This window comes from Babylonia areolata, chromosome 1, assembly GCF_041734735.1.
Source record: "Babylonia areolata isolate BAREFJ2019XMU chromosome 1, ASM4173473v1, whole genome shotgun sequence".
NCBI lineage: Eukaryota > Metazoa > Mollusca > Gastropoda > Neogastropoda > Buccinidae > Babylonia > Babylonia areolata.
Genome location: NC_134876.1, coordinates 31,664,607 through 31,681,129, shown reverse-complemented (window position 1 = coordinate 31,681,129; position 16,523 = coordinate 31,664,607). Strand labels below are relative to the sequence as shown.

General features: G+C 42.4%; 1 protein-coding gene across 1 annotated transcript in view; it reads right to left on the bottom strand.

The window, feature by feature from the left end:
* Positions 1 to 2,363: 2,363 nt before the first annotated feature.
* Positions 2,364 to 16,523, bottom strand: part of LOC143281813 (E3 ubiquitin-protein ligase TRAF7-like) — a 69,234-nt gene continuing 55,074 nt past the window's right edge. The window contains exons 20-21 of the mRNA XM_076587087.1: positions 13,445 to 13,564; positions 2,364 to 7,959 (exon numbers count right to left, since the gene is read on the bottom strand). Of these exons, the coding sequence (XP_076443202.1) occupies positions 7,948 to 7,959; positions 13,445 to 13,564 (132 nt within the window). The 3' untranslated portion in view covers positions 2,364 to 7,947. The remainder of the gene's footprint in view (positions 7,960 to 13,444; positions 13,565 to 16,523) is intronic.

Genomic DNA, 16,523 nt, shown 5'->3' with positions numbered 1-16,523 from the left:
CCCCCACCTCATTCCCCCGTTCAAGACATTGCCATCTATCAAATGCGTCAAATGATAAGATTTCCGCTTGCCCCCTCCCAAACCCCCCTCCCCCCATTTAAGACGATTCTGTCTGTCAACTGTGTTACAGGAAAAGATTTCCTCTCGCCTCTTACTGCCTCCCCCCACTCCCTATTTGAGTTAACGGTACTTTGAAAAATTAGCATAAATTCTTTCGAGTTGTGCGTTTCCATGAATCCTGTAACACATGTTCGGTATTTACTCTAAACAGATTTTTAAGGGGTGGAGGCGATGGAGCAGATGGAACTGTCGTGTGAGATTTGGGGAGGGAACAGAAAACACACACACACACACACACACACACACACACACATATATATATATATATATATATATATATAGAGAGAGAGAGAGAGAGAGAGAGAGAGATTGTGTATATATCTCTCTATATATATGATATATATATATGTGAGAGAGAGAGAGAGAGAGAGAGAGAGAGAGAGAATTAGGAAGAAACGTGGATGGCAGGACTGATAAATTATATTTATATTAATAATCATGCATATGTCCCTTTTCTCCATGGTGAATTCTCAATATTTTATACTTCAATGTATATTGGGAAATCGGGATAACAAATTTCTTTTGGACAATAAACAACAACACCAACAACAAGAATACAAACTTTCAATAATGATAGAAAACGTACGGAATGAAATTGTTTCCCAGTGCTCTGGCAAAAGACGCGGTGATTAAATCAAGGCGCTCACCTGGACACAACACGCCACGATCTTGAATCTTACCTTACCAACACAGCCGCTCGTCTCCCTGAAAGAGCAAGAGGTCGCCACAAGCTGGCGTGTAGGAGAAAAAACGTGTTGCACGGGATTTTCATGAAACGGGTTGGTGTGTGCATGATGTGTATGTGGTGATACTTTGCTCTGCAAACAGTTGTGACAAACCAACACCGTCGTGTTCTAATTGGTTCAATGCCCCGAAAACAACAATCAGACTACACTTCAGAGTGCTGGGAATGCTGATAGCGCTGTATCAGGGTGCAATTAAATCTGCCTGCCATGCGAAACGGTCATGTCATACACAGTTCAGAAGCTGTCAGCCACTTGCCACATCAACTTAAAATCTTGTTTTCTCCATTGAAAAGAAGCACGTTTGTTACGTAAGAAAGTCATTGTACATGTCTTGATGCCAAAGCAAAATGTAAGATTTACCCATCGAATGATAGTAATTTAAAGGCCCTCCCCACCCCACCCCTTGACGAAAGTGTCAACAACAACTAAAGAAATCATGAAATAAATAAAGTTATTGGCTAATCAACACTCACTTTCGGCCTATACACTTCATACTCACTTCCGCATTTCAAAACGATGCATCAAGGATTGTTACGTGTTGTGTTTTGTTATGTTACTTTCTGGCCACGACAGATTTGGCTATGAAAAAACCGAGCTGCTCTGCCTGGGGCCAATGTGTCTTCACACTGCAGTGTCATTTTTCCTTTTTTTTCTGGTGGGGGCTGGGGTGGGGGGAAGGTGCGAGGGGGTGGGGGGGAAGGAGCTAGGGAAGCTTGGGGATGGGGTCTATTATTTTCTGCATGTGGTTCTCTGTCAAAGTGGGCTTGTCTGCATAAATTTGCTAGGGGTAGCTCTCATATATATATATATTTACGTTCGCTGAATGCATGCTGCTTACGGGGACCTCGGTTTTTCGCCACATCTTCCAAGACTTCTTTTCCCCCTCCAGCTCTGTGGCAATATATGGCCTCAGCCTGAATTTGTATCTCTGGTTTTGGTTTCTGTGATATATTGGATGGAGGGAAGTAAAAAGCCCTGTTCTTGCGTGGATCGAACCCGGAACAGTCGCTTTCTTACGGTTACTTTGTCAACTGGGCCACCTTTCTCCCTGTGTCTCAGAAACACGCGATGCTCAATTTGTGAATGTTTAGAGCAGGGATAGACACCTTATCATAAAATCACACAATTTTAAGATACGTGGTTTGGCAGACAGGTAGACAGACAAAGAGGCAGAGACAGAAAAACAGAAAGAGTGGGAGAGACAACAAGAGAGGTGGTATACCAATTGGAGCAGAAGCTCATTTTGACATGGCTTGATTTACTTTTTATCCAATGACATTTTCTGCCACACAAAAGGGGTGAGTACAAACAGCAGACAAGGTGCATTCAACCGGTTCAGAAAGGTGGATTTCGCTGTACGATTCCCACGCAGTTCGGGGATATCTTTCAACCAAAGATGTAGCAATATTCTATAAACGAACCACGCTGCGTGCAAGCAAGCAAGGAAGCGCGCGCGCACACACACACACACACACACACACACACGGAGTCACTGAATAAGAGGAAACATGATTTATTTGGCATCCACCCCGCCCCAAAATAAAATCCATACAAAACAATGAACTCTTGTCAAAATGACATTCAGAATACACTTTCAGCATCGGCATCAACGAGGAAGGATATATGAATTATGCAACAGGATTAAGTATCACGATGTATGTAGCAGATGAATACCAGAAAGAAAAATCGATCTGTAAAAAAGAAGAAAAAAACAAGAAAAAAACAGCATAAACAAACTATAAAAAATCAATTGCTGCATGCTAATTATAACACTGCCAATTATAACGAATTCACGTTGAAAAATATCGTGCAGGTTTTGTTTTATTTTCAGCGCTGTTGTGTCTCAGTTCAGTTACTCAAGGAGGCGTCACCACGTTCGGACAAATCCATATACGCTACATCACATCTGCTAAGCTGATGCCTGACCAGCGGCTTAACCCAACGCGCTTGGTCAGGCCTTGTGGGAAAATAAAGTCTCAACCAGTGTATACGTCTCTGTTGGGAAAACAACAACATTTCATTATTCCATTTTGATAAGTGTATGTGTGATGAATGTGTGTGTGTGTGTGTGCGTGTGTGATATCACCGATCTGTAAATCACATGTCCTTTTTTTGGTTCTGACATCAACAATTTACACCGAAGTTAACAGAAACTTTGTGACATGAATTATTTGGATAGATGAATGACGGAAACACAGATGTGAGAACAATAACAATACTTAACCAAAAAAAAGTACATTTACTAACCTTCAAATTCTTAAGAAATCGTGTCAAAACAGAGAAACCGCTATTTACCACATCAACTGCAAGTGGATATCTTTTCTTTCTTTTTTTTATCGACATATACCTTTTGTTCTGATTGTGCATAACTACCTTTAGAAATGTAGCCAAACTGAATTTAAAAAAAAAGAAAGGGAAGAAAAGAAAAAGAAGACAACGACTAAGAGAAGGCTGAAGAGAAGAACAAGGAGGGAGAAGACAACACTGGGGAAGGAAAATAAACTGAAGAATCATTTCAACTTGCCAGACCTGCCAAGTTTAAAGAGCTGTCTGCAATTTTACGATTAAATTGCATGCATATTATTGTCCATTTTACCAGGATATCATAAACACAGACACACATACCAACACCCGAACGGATCCATGCACATACAAAGAAGAGAGAGAGGGGGGGGGGGAGAGAGAGAGAGAGAGAGAGAAGGTGGGATAAAGTGTCTTTTTTTTTTATTTAACTGCCAGGGACAATGTCAGTTGTTCAAATCACAATCATGTGGGCCTGAATTTAAAAACTAACAACCAGCAATTTTAAACAACTTCTCAAACCAGCGAGAAAACGTTTTCCTATCAGCAGCAAAGTTGATAAGGCAATAGCAAAAGTACACAACAAAAACGGTAAGAAAATATCAAAACTACACTACTCAAGATGAGAGTCAGAGACAGAGACAGACAGAAATAGAGAGGAGAGAAAGACAGAAAAACAAAAAACGTTGACAGACAGACAGAGACAATCAGACAGAGAGAGACAGAAACAGAGAAACTGAGAGACGGGGAAAGACAGGGATACAGTTTTATGTGTAGTCTCCAGGTTCATAAATATACAATGCAATAACACTCAAACAAGGAAGCTCCTGGATCAAAAACAGTACATCGTTATTCCTGAATATCATAACCAGAATATGAGAAAGAGAGAGAGAGAGAGAGAGAGAGAGAGAGAGGGGGGGGGGATATACACAAATGAGTAATGTTACAATGTTACTGTGCAAGTATGTCAGTTGGCAAGGCTGAGACGGCATCCTCAGCTAACGACAACTATTGGTCAACATCAAAAACAAGGCAGCGTTCTTTAACTGCACTACACACTGTGTTTAAAGTCTGCAGGGAAGCGGAGAAGAAGAAGCAGATGAAAAAAGAAATCATTAGGCAAAGTCTTACAATCTTGCAGTGTGTATGATTTTACGAGCTATTGATTCCTCTCTTCTCACACCCCCCACCCCTTGAACGAAGTTGTCCGAGGTCGGGAGGAAATATGGGGGAGACAGCAAGGAGATTTAATGGTCTCCCCCAGTGTCCAAGAAACGGACACTCCCGTGGTGCTAAACTGTGTCAAATTACATCATTATGTAGTTTCACGTCTTCTTCAACCCCACACCTCCATCCAAATCCTCCATCACCACAACCACCAAATCTCTCTTTCTCTCCTCTCTCCTGATGAGTAGCGCAAAACACGTAATCAAATTACACTATTTTTCTCAACTATTGGCAGATAATCAGCTGCACGTGCTTTATCTCCATGTTTTTCGCTTTGATTTGCGTGCTCTCTCTTTTTTTTTCAGGAGTCGAATCGACGGTTTGGAGGGACATAGTGATTTCTATGCAACATATTACAGTATTAAAGAGTGTGTGTCAGATGTATGATGTAAGCTGTGTACTAGAAATGATGACTGCCACATACCCCCTTTTCTTACAACAGGGACCCACCCCACTCAAAAACAAAATAATAATAATAATAATAATAATAATCTGTCGTTAAACTTATACCACCAGCCTTCCTTGCCATTCCCAAAAGATTTTGATTTTATGGACGCATCTTTTGTCCTAAAGGCAAGGCCTATCGGCGCTGCTCGCGCGTTAGTGCACACACACACACACACACACACACACACACACACACACAGCGATGAGGGCAGACAGAACATAAGTAAAGACACAAAAAACATAAGCCACCAGTTAGCACTTAATACGTAAAATTCCACCTTTTTACCCACCAATGTTACCATATCAACAACAGCCATTCCAAACCAACATCGTCAGTTTCTGCGTGGAGCCTTTAGAACAAACAAATTCAAAACAAAAATATCGTCAAGCTCAACAAGACGGAACTGCAAGAGATATGCATCAGTTCCATGACCACGGCATATACTGTCATTTCTGCAGCGTTGGAGAAACGAAAACATTTCAAAAATCGTTTATTTTAAGTACAATGCACTCCGGATGAGGCCAGAACCATTTTGTGAGACTATCATGTGCAGGAACACTTTCTAGCGTTTAGAGAAACAATGAAAAAGTAACAAACACTATCCACATTAAAGTGACATGCTTAAAAAGATGTCTTTGGTTGCTTCTTGTTGTTGCTGTTGTTGTTGGTTGCCAATGAAATCGTGATTAAAAAGATGCTGTCTTTGGTTGTTTTTTTTGTTGTTGTTGTTTATCTATTATATATACATACTTACGTACGGATTAATGGGTGTGTAGTTGTTTATAACTGACCGAAATCACATAAGTATATCAGAGAGGGGTGGGGTTGAGGAAAAACCAGATAGGGGAGAACAGTGAAAAATGTGGTTAGACAAGGGGCAGGCAAAAGCAAGATGCAAAGAAAGAAAGGAAAGATATGGGTGAGGGGAAGGAGTGAGAAAAGAGACACAGTGAGAGGTGGGGCATGATGACAAAAGAGAGAGAGAGATACAGAGAAAGAGAGGAGAGTTGCAATGCAACCAGATAAAGCACAGTTAATCAAACTGTGCAAGTTCTTTGCACTGATGTCGGCGTGGGCCATTTCATCAATTATTAACAACACAAATGCACAAAAGAAAAACGACACTGATTGATAATGTTGAAATTCATGTCTTCTGCTTCTTTACAATAAAACAAACTTTTGAATGCATATCTCCTTGTGCAAGGTTGTTCTCTCTCTCTCTCTCTCTCTCTCTCTCTCTCTCTCTCTCTCAGGTGTGCACGCATGCAAGCATGCACATACAAACATACACATACACTCGCACACACACACACACTCATGCACTCACATACACACACACACACACACACACACACACACGCTCACACACACACACACAAGTGATCCATTTTAAACTGCCATGGCAATGATGAAAGACATTATCTGCCCATGATGACATGATTCTCTTTAAATCGCCAAGTACAAGATGAAAGACACACCAGCCAATGATTATCTCACATATCATCAAGTAATGCTTGGACCAATAACAATGCTTTTAACAGAGACATCCATTTAGGATAGGACTCTCTTTTCTTTAAACCTAATACAACTGGATGATTCCACTTGAAGCTAAAAAAAAAACCAGTCCACTCTACAGAACTATATTTTAGGTTCACTTCTTCTGCAAGTTAAAACAACATGATCTAGTTTATGTACATTTTAAAGCGTGTTTTAGAAATACATCAACCAGAGATTTAAAGTCAAACTTATGTACAATCAAGTAAATTAATACATTTAAGAAATAAGTTATAAAATAGAAAAAAAGAATCTATCACTTTATGATTTCATGCATTCAGCGTATATAATTACCTGAATAATTGCAGATACAATAAAAAAAAAAACATGCTACATGGTTTTTGTCTTCAATGGCATAGACAAACAAAACGCACGCAAGCACATATATTCCTGCAGTCAAAATTGCAAAGCACATGCAGAGTCCTCTTGAAAAACAAAACACAGAACTAGGAATCACAGACCTGTGTTGAAAGCCCCTAAAAGGATAGACTATTGTAGAACGCTACAAGTAAAGGCAGATATCTCAACATGAAATTAACAAACAATGAGGCCAGGACATGAAATGATTAACAAATAGTAAAGAGTGGTAACTCTCTCCATTCAAAAGGTATACAATTTCAAGTCAGTGCTGCTTACGCTACCGATTAAGCTAGTACACAGGTAAATAAAAGGTACATTGGAACAAACACAGACACTTCCTCAAAAAAGGAAGCGCCGGGCCTGTCCTTATACCGATCATCTGACATGTGTTCCAATGTACCTTTTATTTACCTGTGTGCTAGCTGAATCGGTAGTGTAAGCAGCACTGACTTGAAGCTGTGTACCTTGTGAATGGACAGAGTTACCACTCTTTACTATCAGATATCTCAACAGTTCTGTATGCTTTCCTTTCGCCAGGGTCAAAACAGCATTGACCCTGTTTTTGCATACGCATGCACACACACACATACACACACAGAGGCATGCTGGTGTGCGCACACCAAATTACAAACATGCACACACACATATACCAGACACATATTTTGAAAAACAGCAACATGATGCAGTCAAAAATCCGACTCATTATAAGAAATCAAGGCAAAATTGTATAACAGTCAAAATAACATAATTAAAAATCATAATCAGGAATTGGAAAAAAAAAAATCATTCTTCAATAAATGTGATTTTCTGTCTTGTGATGCTGGCAGACTATCATCCCTCAGTCATCCATCATGAATTACCGTCACATACTATTCCTTAAACAAATGTGATTTTCTGTCTTTTGATGCTGGCAGACTGCCATCCTCAGACGTTCATCGGGATTAATGGCAGTGGTATATTTCTTTAGCAAATGCGATTTTTTTCCCTCCGTCTTTTGATGCAGACAGGTGACATCCTTAGTCAGCATGCAGAGCTTAACAAGTTCTGCAACAAGATAAGACGAGGGTATGGCAGCACAAAAGCACATCACTTCCGAGTTGCGTCAAGCAGTCAGCCAGGTGGTGAGGGTCGCCGCTGTATGTCGGTGTGTCTGGATGGTGCACCAAGAAGTGGTGGGATGGCTGTCTTGTGTTACTGCCACACCTGAAACACACAGACAAAAGCGGATGCTGATAGAGACTCAGAGAGACACACAGAGAGAGAGACTGACAGGGACAGATGGTGAGGGGGTGGGGTGGGCAAGAGGGAGGGAGACTGTGAGACAGATGGGGTCGAGTGGGAAGAAGAGTGAGAAGGATGTAGGAAATAGAGACAGCCAGACACTGAGACAGTCTGAGAGACAGACAGACAGTCCGTCAGAGGCAGTGACAAAGAGAGACAGAGAAAGAAACTGAAACAGACAGGAATAGGAAGAGAGGCAGACATATACAGAGAGAAAAAAATAATTCAGTGTTTATGCAGAGCCTGCTGAGCACGTTCATTCATCATATATGACATCATAACTATACACTGCAAACTACAGTGGGGATAGTCGTTTACTGGAAATCTTACCACCACTGGGAGCCCATTCCCTCTATTAGTTCCACCATACGGTACTGGGTGGGCGTTTCCTATATCTGTATGAGAAGCCTCTCATTAAACTAGTGATTTCAATAGGGAATTGTTCAAATCTGTAATGGATGTGTCTCTGTACTAAAGTCTCCTCTCTAAATTGTTCAAATCTGTAATGGATGTGTCTCTGTACTAAAGTCTCCTCTCTAAATTGTTCAAATCTGTAATGGATGTGACTCTCCTAAAGTCTCCTCTCTAAATTGTTCAAATCTGTAATGGATGTGTCTCTGTACTAAAGTCTCCTCTCTAAATTGTTCAAATCTCTAATGGATGTGTCTCTGTACTAAAGTCTCCTCTCTAAATTGTTCAGATCTGTAATGTATGTGCGCACTAAAGTCTCCTCTCTAAATTGTTCAAATCTGTAATGGACGTGTCTCTGTACTAAAGTCTCCTCTCTAAATTGTTCAAATCTGTAATGGACGTGTCTCTGTACTAAAGTCTCCTCTCTAAATTGTTCAAATCTGTAATGTATGTGTGCACTAAAATCTCCTCTCTAAATTGTTCAAATCTGTAATGGATGTGACTCTCCTAAAGTCTCCTCTCTAAATTGTTCAAATCTGTAATGGATGTGTCTCTGTACTAAAGTCTCCTCTCTAAATTGATCAAATCTCTAATGGATGTGTCTCTGTACTAAAGTCTCCTCTCTAAATTGTTCAAATCTGTAATGTATGTGGGCACTAAAATCTCCTCTCTAAATTGTTCAAATCTGTAATGGATGTGTCTCTGTACTAAAGTCTCCTCTCTAAATTGTTCAAATCTGTAATGGACGTGTCTCTGTACTAAAGTCTCCTCTCTAAATTGTTCAGATCTGTAATGGACGTGTCTCTGTACTAAAGTCTCCTCTCTAAATTGTTCAAATCTGTAATGGACGTGTCTCTGTACTAAAGTCTCCTCTCTAAATTGTTCAAATCTGTAATGGACGTGTCTCTGTACTAAAGTCTCCTCTCTAAATTGTTCAAATCTGTAATGGATGTGTCTCTGTACTGAAGTCTCCTCTCTGGGTGGGTGTGCACGCGCGCGCTCATTTGTGTGTGTCTGAGAGAGACAGACAGAGGGGGGCGGGGACGGGGGCGGGAAGGGAGACTGGGAGTGAGAACAAAACGCCAGCTGCTGAAACATGGCGCTGTGTCGTGCAGTAACGTCATGTTCTCACTTTCTATTGCAATGACACGTCAACATCTCATGGCAGGCGTTCTATTCTTTATCCCAAAATCTAAAATCTGCACTGCTTTTGTAATAATAATAATAATGGATACTTATATAGCACACTATCCAGAAATCTGCTCTAGGTGCTTTACAAAAACGCTTTTGATAACATAAAACATTATATCTATGTTACATACACACACCAAAATGTGACCACACACACACACACACACACACACACACACACACACGCACGCACGCACGCACACACACACACTGCATACATACATTTTAACATACATGTGTATCTAACAGCTACCCTAACACATACGCACACATAGGCAGGCACAAACTTACATAAACACACGCACACACAATACACATTCATATACATGCATGTAGTTATGTACACATACATATGTATACACACATAGTCAAGCACACCTAACGAAAAGGAAGTGGACCTGCCACAATTGAACTTATTGCTGAGGGAAAAGGTGAGTTTTGAGACGAGATTTAAAAGATGCGAGGGAATCAGAATGACGGAGGTTATCAGGGAGCTTGTTCCACGCCTTTGGCGATTGAAAAGAAAACGATCTGTGTCCATAGGTCTTACTTCTGACGTGAGGTATCCTGAGAAGTCGAGTATCAGAGGAAGAACGGAGCTGGCGAGACGAGGTATAGATATGGATGAGTTCAGAAAGATACTTGGGGCCAGATCCGTTGACTGCAGAAAAGATCAGAGTGGATAGCTTATAGTCTATTCGATCAGAAACAGGCAACCAGTGGAGAGACTGAAGGAGAGGAGAAACATGGTCAAATTTAGAAGCTCTGCAAATGAGTCTGGCAGCGTTATTCTGAATTCGTTGGAGTCTGTCTAACAGGTATTTGGGAAGGCCGGCCAAAAGAGAGTTGCAGTAATCCAATCTTGAGAGAACCAGAGAGCATACAAGTGTCTTGGTTGCATCGGTTGAGAGATAGTGGCGGATAGAGCTGATTCTACGCAGTTCCAAATAGGCAACTTTACACATATTCGAAATGTGCTGTTGGAAGGAAAAAGACTGGTCCAGGATTACACCAAGACTGCGAACAGAGGGAGAAAGTGAAACAGGTGTGCTATTGATCAGAACAGATCCAGGAAAGGAAGAATGTTGACGAAACTTCTTTGGACAGGTTATCATAAATTCAGTCTTATCATCATTTAATTGCAGCTTGTTGAGAGTCATCCAGTCCTTTAGGCCAGCAATGCACTCCTGTGTTTGAGTCACCAGTGCATCAAATTCAGCTATGGAAGCCGACTGATAAAGTTGTGTGTCATCAGCAAAACTCTCATGCGACATCGCATGATGACTGATGACATCCGACACAGGAGCCGCATACAGCACGAAAAGAACAGGACCTAGGACGGACCCTTGTGGGACACCATATTTCAAGGCAGATACTCTAGAGTATGTACCATTTACACACACTTTCTGTGTACGATCTGACAGGTAAGACGTGATCCATGCTAGTGCAGTGTCACGAATACCAAAGGAAGTTTTAAGTCTGTTCAAGAGGATAGAGTGGTCGATAGTGTCAAAAGCTGCTGACAAATCTAAGAGAGCGAGAACAGATATCTTATCCTCATCAAATCCCGAAAGCCAACACAATCACTAACAGCAAACTGAATTAACATCATAATCAGCTAGTGACAACATTCTTTTTCTTTAATCTTGTTTCAAAGTAGTGGGTGGGCGTTTACCAAGGAGAAGAAAGAGAAACACCCGTAGCTGCTGGGGAGGACCCAGAGAAGCACTGTCTCCACCCGCCCTTGGAACAATCCTGCACCACCCTCAGAGGCCTGCGCTGTGTTCACGATGGGTGCAGGCACGCACAGGACACTCCATTAAGAATTCAAGGGACATATCTGCTCCCGAACAGAGGCAAAAGAGACCACAGGATGCAATTCGCGACAGCCTTAAAAGAAGTAACCCCATGGGTGTACCAGCCAGTATTTCATGACTGCAGAGCCCACCGGCAAAAGACACCACCCTCCAGCTGCTGAGCACACACCCCACAGACCAAACCGCCCCTGCCCGCAGACAGATGAAGGCAGTGCCACTCCAGACACAGCCATACGGTCTCATGTGCCCTCAAGTGAGAATCCCAAGTTGTAGTCTTTCCCACTGTCAACAGGACTTTCCCTGTGGTCATATTTTACCCATGCACAGCTTTTAACTCGAAATGGGAGTTAGGGAGGGGAGCAGGGGGAGGGGGGGTCGTATACTGGATACTGGGCGTTCACAAGGTAGTTTACAATACACTTTTCATTTTTAACCCCTTAACTCACCCCTCTGCGGTGTACTGGGCAATAAGCACAACATGATTTTGATCTGGACCCGCTTACCCCTCCCAGCTACTTCCACAAGCAATTCCACCCCACTCCGTCTCCAAACCGACACACAACTGCAGATATAACAACGACGCGACTCCAACCATGGGTCTCTCTCTCTCTCTCTCTCTCTCTCACATACACACACACACTCACACATATATATATATATATGTGTGTGTGTGTGTGTGTGTGTGTGTGTGTGTGTGTGTGTGTGTGTGTGTCAGAAACACAGCCAGGAAACGGTGCCCCAGCCTTTCACGCGGGGGATTCCCTTGCGAGCCACTGCCTCCAACAGATCCTAACCTTCTTTGTTGACTATTTGCTTTCTTTCAACCAGAATCAAACACACGGTTCACCAACACCACTAGCCTGCACCTGCATTCCAGAATCATGGTTTAAAAAGGGTCAACCGATAAATAAAATAAAAAAAGATATGAACAAAAAAAGACAGGGGGGAAGAAAGACTGAAAGAAAACCATTGAAAAGAAAGGAGGAAGGAACGGGAGAAGGGATGAACGACTGAGAAAGAAATAAACAAATACAAGCAAAAGAAAGAAAGAAACACACAAACATTAAAAAAAAAAGAACGATTAAAAGAAAAGAAAAGAAAAAGAAAACGACGTACTTTGACAGTGTTGTTCAAGGCCACCGAAGTACAGGAGACGATACGACAAGAGACATGAGACAACACGACACGACGCAACACAAGTTGCGTCACGACACGACACGACACGACGCAACAAGACACGTCACGACACGACACAATACGACACAACACGATACGATATGACACGACACGACAAGTCACGACACGATACACTATGACACAACACAGCAACATGACACGAAACGACACGACACGATACGTGACGTCACGTCGTGTCACGATATACTACGACACGACATGTCACGTCACGACACGACACAAGTCACGATACGATGCAATACGACACGTCACGCTACGACACGACACGATACAATACGATACGACACTGCACGTCACGACATGATACAATACAATACGACACTACACGTCACGACATGATACAATACAATACGACACTCACGTTTCGACACGATACACTACGACATAACACGACGTAAGTCACGACACGATACACTACGACCCGACACAACACGACACGTCACGTCAAGACAAGCCACAACAAGTAACGACACGACACGATACGACATCACATCACATCAGATCACATCATAGCACAGCACAGCACAGCACAGCACATAACATCACAGCACAGCACAGCACAGCACAGCACATCACCACATCACAATACAGTACAGCACAGCACACCACATCATAGCACAGCACACCACACATCACAGCACATCACAGTACAGCACAGTACATCACCACATCACATCACAGTACATCACAGCACAGCACAGCACAGCACAGCACAGCACAGTGTTTAGCAGTCAACAACGAACATCAAACCACGTCACACCACAGTGTGCAGCAGTCACCAACGCACATACCTTGACAGTGTTGTCCACGGCCCCGGAGAAGATGCGACCCCTCGACACGGCCAGACAGGCTACGGAGCCCTGGTGCCTCACCAGCGTTTGTGTGCAGATCATGTTGTCCATGCTCCACACCTGGACACACACACACACACACACACACACACACACACACACACACACACACACACACCATTAATAACTGTTATATCCGTTGATCCGGTAAAGACGAAAAAACCGAAAAAGAAAAGACCCCACGTGTACTTTTAATAAAACCGCACATACGAAAGTGTACTCATACATGCTTGTATGTAAGAAAACACACGTGCACGCAGTAGGCAGAGAGGGAGCCATCGAGAGAAAAAAAAGAAAATTGTGTGCATGAGAGAGAGACAGAGAGAGAGAGACAGACAGAGAGAGAGAGTTCATTTTGAGATCTGATAAGTGAATCTACTATCCAATACAGCACAAAACAGTTTATGATCCAGACACACAGTAGCATTTGCTTTCCCGCCGACATTACTCAACGCCAGCAAAATCTGCTAATACCTGAACCACCTTCCGGTGCGTACGCATAAAGAAGATGAGACATGTCGGATAAAGATCTGATAATTCGTGTCACAGTGTTCGGTTGATTATGAAAGTGCGAAAGGAACCCGGCAGAACGCAAGAAGGAAGTCGATGAAAATTGTTCAAATGTAAGGGTGAAATGGTTCATACACGTAAAAAGCCCCCTGGTAGAAACCAATAGGAGTTGCAGCCCATGAGAAAAGATGTCCAATGAATGGGGGAGTAGATTACACAATTTTGAATGATGCACTAAGCAAGCACAACATCCACATAAGTTTCCCAAAAAAAAATGTTGGAACAATCATACACAGCCTTAATAATAACATTATCCTCCAATGTCGATCAACCCCATCACCCTATCATCATCATTTCACCATCATCACCAACGCCGTCGTCGTCATCATCATCAACGTTGATTATAATTACCATCATCGTCAGCTTTTAATCTTCATTACCACTGATCAGCCTCGATGACAGACTGTTGTAAAATCAAATCTGCTGTAAGGAGATTGAATAAAAGCGAGAAGGAAAACAGAAAGAAAGAAAAAAAACGAAAAAAAAACGGTATCCGTAGACTGTCAGGCGCCATCTTCAAGCCAATATTCAGGCGTTGCGGTTTTTGCCGTTCTTAACATCTGTTTCATTTTCTTACAAATCACCCCTTTTTAATCCCCCTTTGTTCTTCGGTTGTTGTTTTTCTTCTTCTTCTTCTTCTTTTTTCTTTTTTGTTCTTTTTTGCTCGAAAAGCTTCCTTCCTTCGTGAGCTACTGATGGCCTGATTAAGGTTGTTCAAAGGGTTAAGACGACAGAAAAAGACGGGTTGAAAGCAGGTTAACCCTTTCACCGCCAGTCAATTTAGAGTGCAAAATTCCCTTGTGCTATATACACAGAAAATGTAGTGTCTAAGAATAGCTCGGGATTCCCCCTTCGATGCGTAGAAGATATGGATTATCCTACCACTGAAAATAAAGAGCAGTAGGTTAATGGATACCAGACCCATGATCTGGTCACCCTTCAGTGACATGGGTCCTCTACCTGGCTGCTGAGTATGGCTGTGAAAGGGTTAAGATTTGTCACACACACACACTCTCTCTCTCTCTCTCTATCTCGCCCCCCCCCCACTCTCTCTCCCTCCCTCTCTCGCTCCCCCCCCCCACCCCCCCCCCCCCCTCTTCTCTGTCACTTTCTTTCTTTTTCCGTCCCTCCCCTCTCTCATTCTCTCTGTTGTTTCTCTGGCAAGCTTGTGCACCCTTCTAAGCACTGGGAAGTCCCCGCCATCCATCTTCTTTTTCCGAGCTTCTGTTATACTTTAGTGTTTATTGGAATAAAACAGCATGGGAGGAACTTCAGATCCGGAGAAAGGTGAGACAGAAGAAAGGAAAAAGTGAAACGGAACAAAAGGACAGCGGAGGAGACATCAAGAGGAAGATGAAAGAAAATGAGATGATCTGGAATAACAAAAGAAAAAAAAGAAGAGGATAAAGAGGAAGAAAAGGGGTGAGACGGGAATATGAGAAGGAGAAGAAGAAGAAGAAGAAGACATCATGAAATGTAAAAGCAGTAGTGATTCCACCCCCACCACCCCCTTCTTTTTTTCTTTCTTCCACTTGCACTGAAGGTCATATTTCTCCATACAGAAATATACATCAGAAGGGTTTTCTAAGGGAAAAGAAAAGAAAAGAAAACCCATAACAATCAATAACAACACATTTCACAAGTTTTATTCATTTCTTTCTTTTTTCTTACGTTTTTTTTTCGTTTCGTCTTGTTGTTGTCAAGGTTTCTTTCCTTTTTTTTGGGGGGGGGGGTGGGGGGGGGGGGGGGGGGGGGGGGGGCAGTTTTCTTCTCCTATTACTCCTTCTTCTTCTTCTTACGAGAGGGAAGAGAGGGGGAGAGTGAGTCGATGGAAGAATAGAAGATGGTGGGGTGCTCCTCGCTTAGGGAATTACATCGGGACAAAGAGGAAAGATTACCCAGTGTAACAAATGACGTGATTACAAGACAGGCTGGGAGTTGCAAAGAGACGGGGACTGGGGGATGGGGGTGGGGTAGGGTGACAGAGGGTGGGATGGGGGGGACGGTGGGTGGGGGGGGGGGGACAACAAAAGAACGAACAAGTATGGGGCTTGGGGGCTGAATGACAAAAAAAAAAAAAGTGAAAAGAAAATGGACATAAAACAGGAGGGTGGACAGGACAGAGAAACCACCACTGAAGAGGCACCCGAGGTTGAATGAATTTCTCTTGTTGACATAAAGTATTCTGCATTCTGAAGGTTTCAAAGAGAGAAAAAAAAACAAAAACAAAAAACAACATAACATCGACAATGCTCGACACACTGTTCAGCAGAAAGTGATATTGAAAGAAGCGAGGCAGGAGAGAGAGAGAGAGAGAGAGAGAGACGGTGGGGGTGGGGATGGGAGTGGCATGTATAGCCTTTATGACTTTCTTATGATTCCCACTAAATTTCCCACACCACCCCAACACAGCGTATCGATTTCTAAATTTCTGGCAGTGACACGAAGA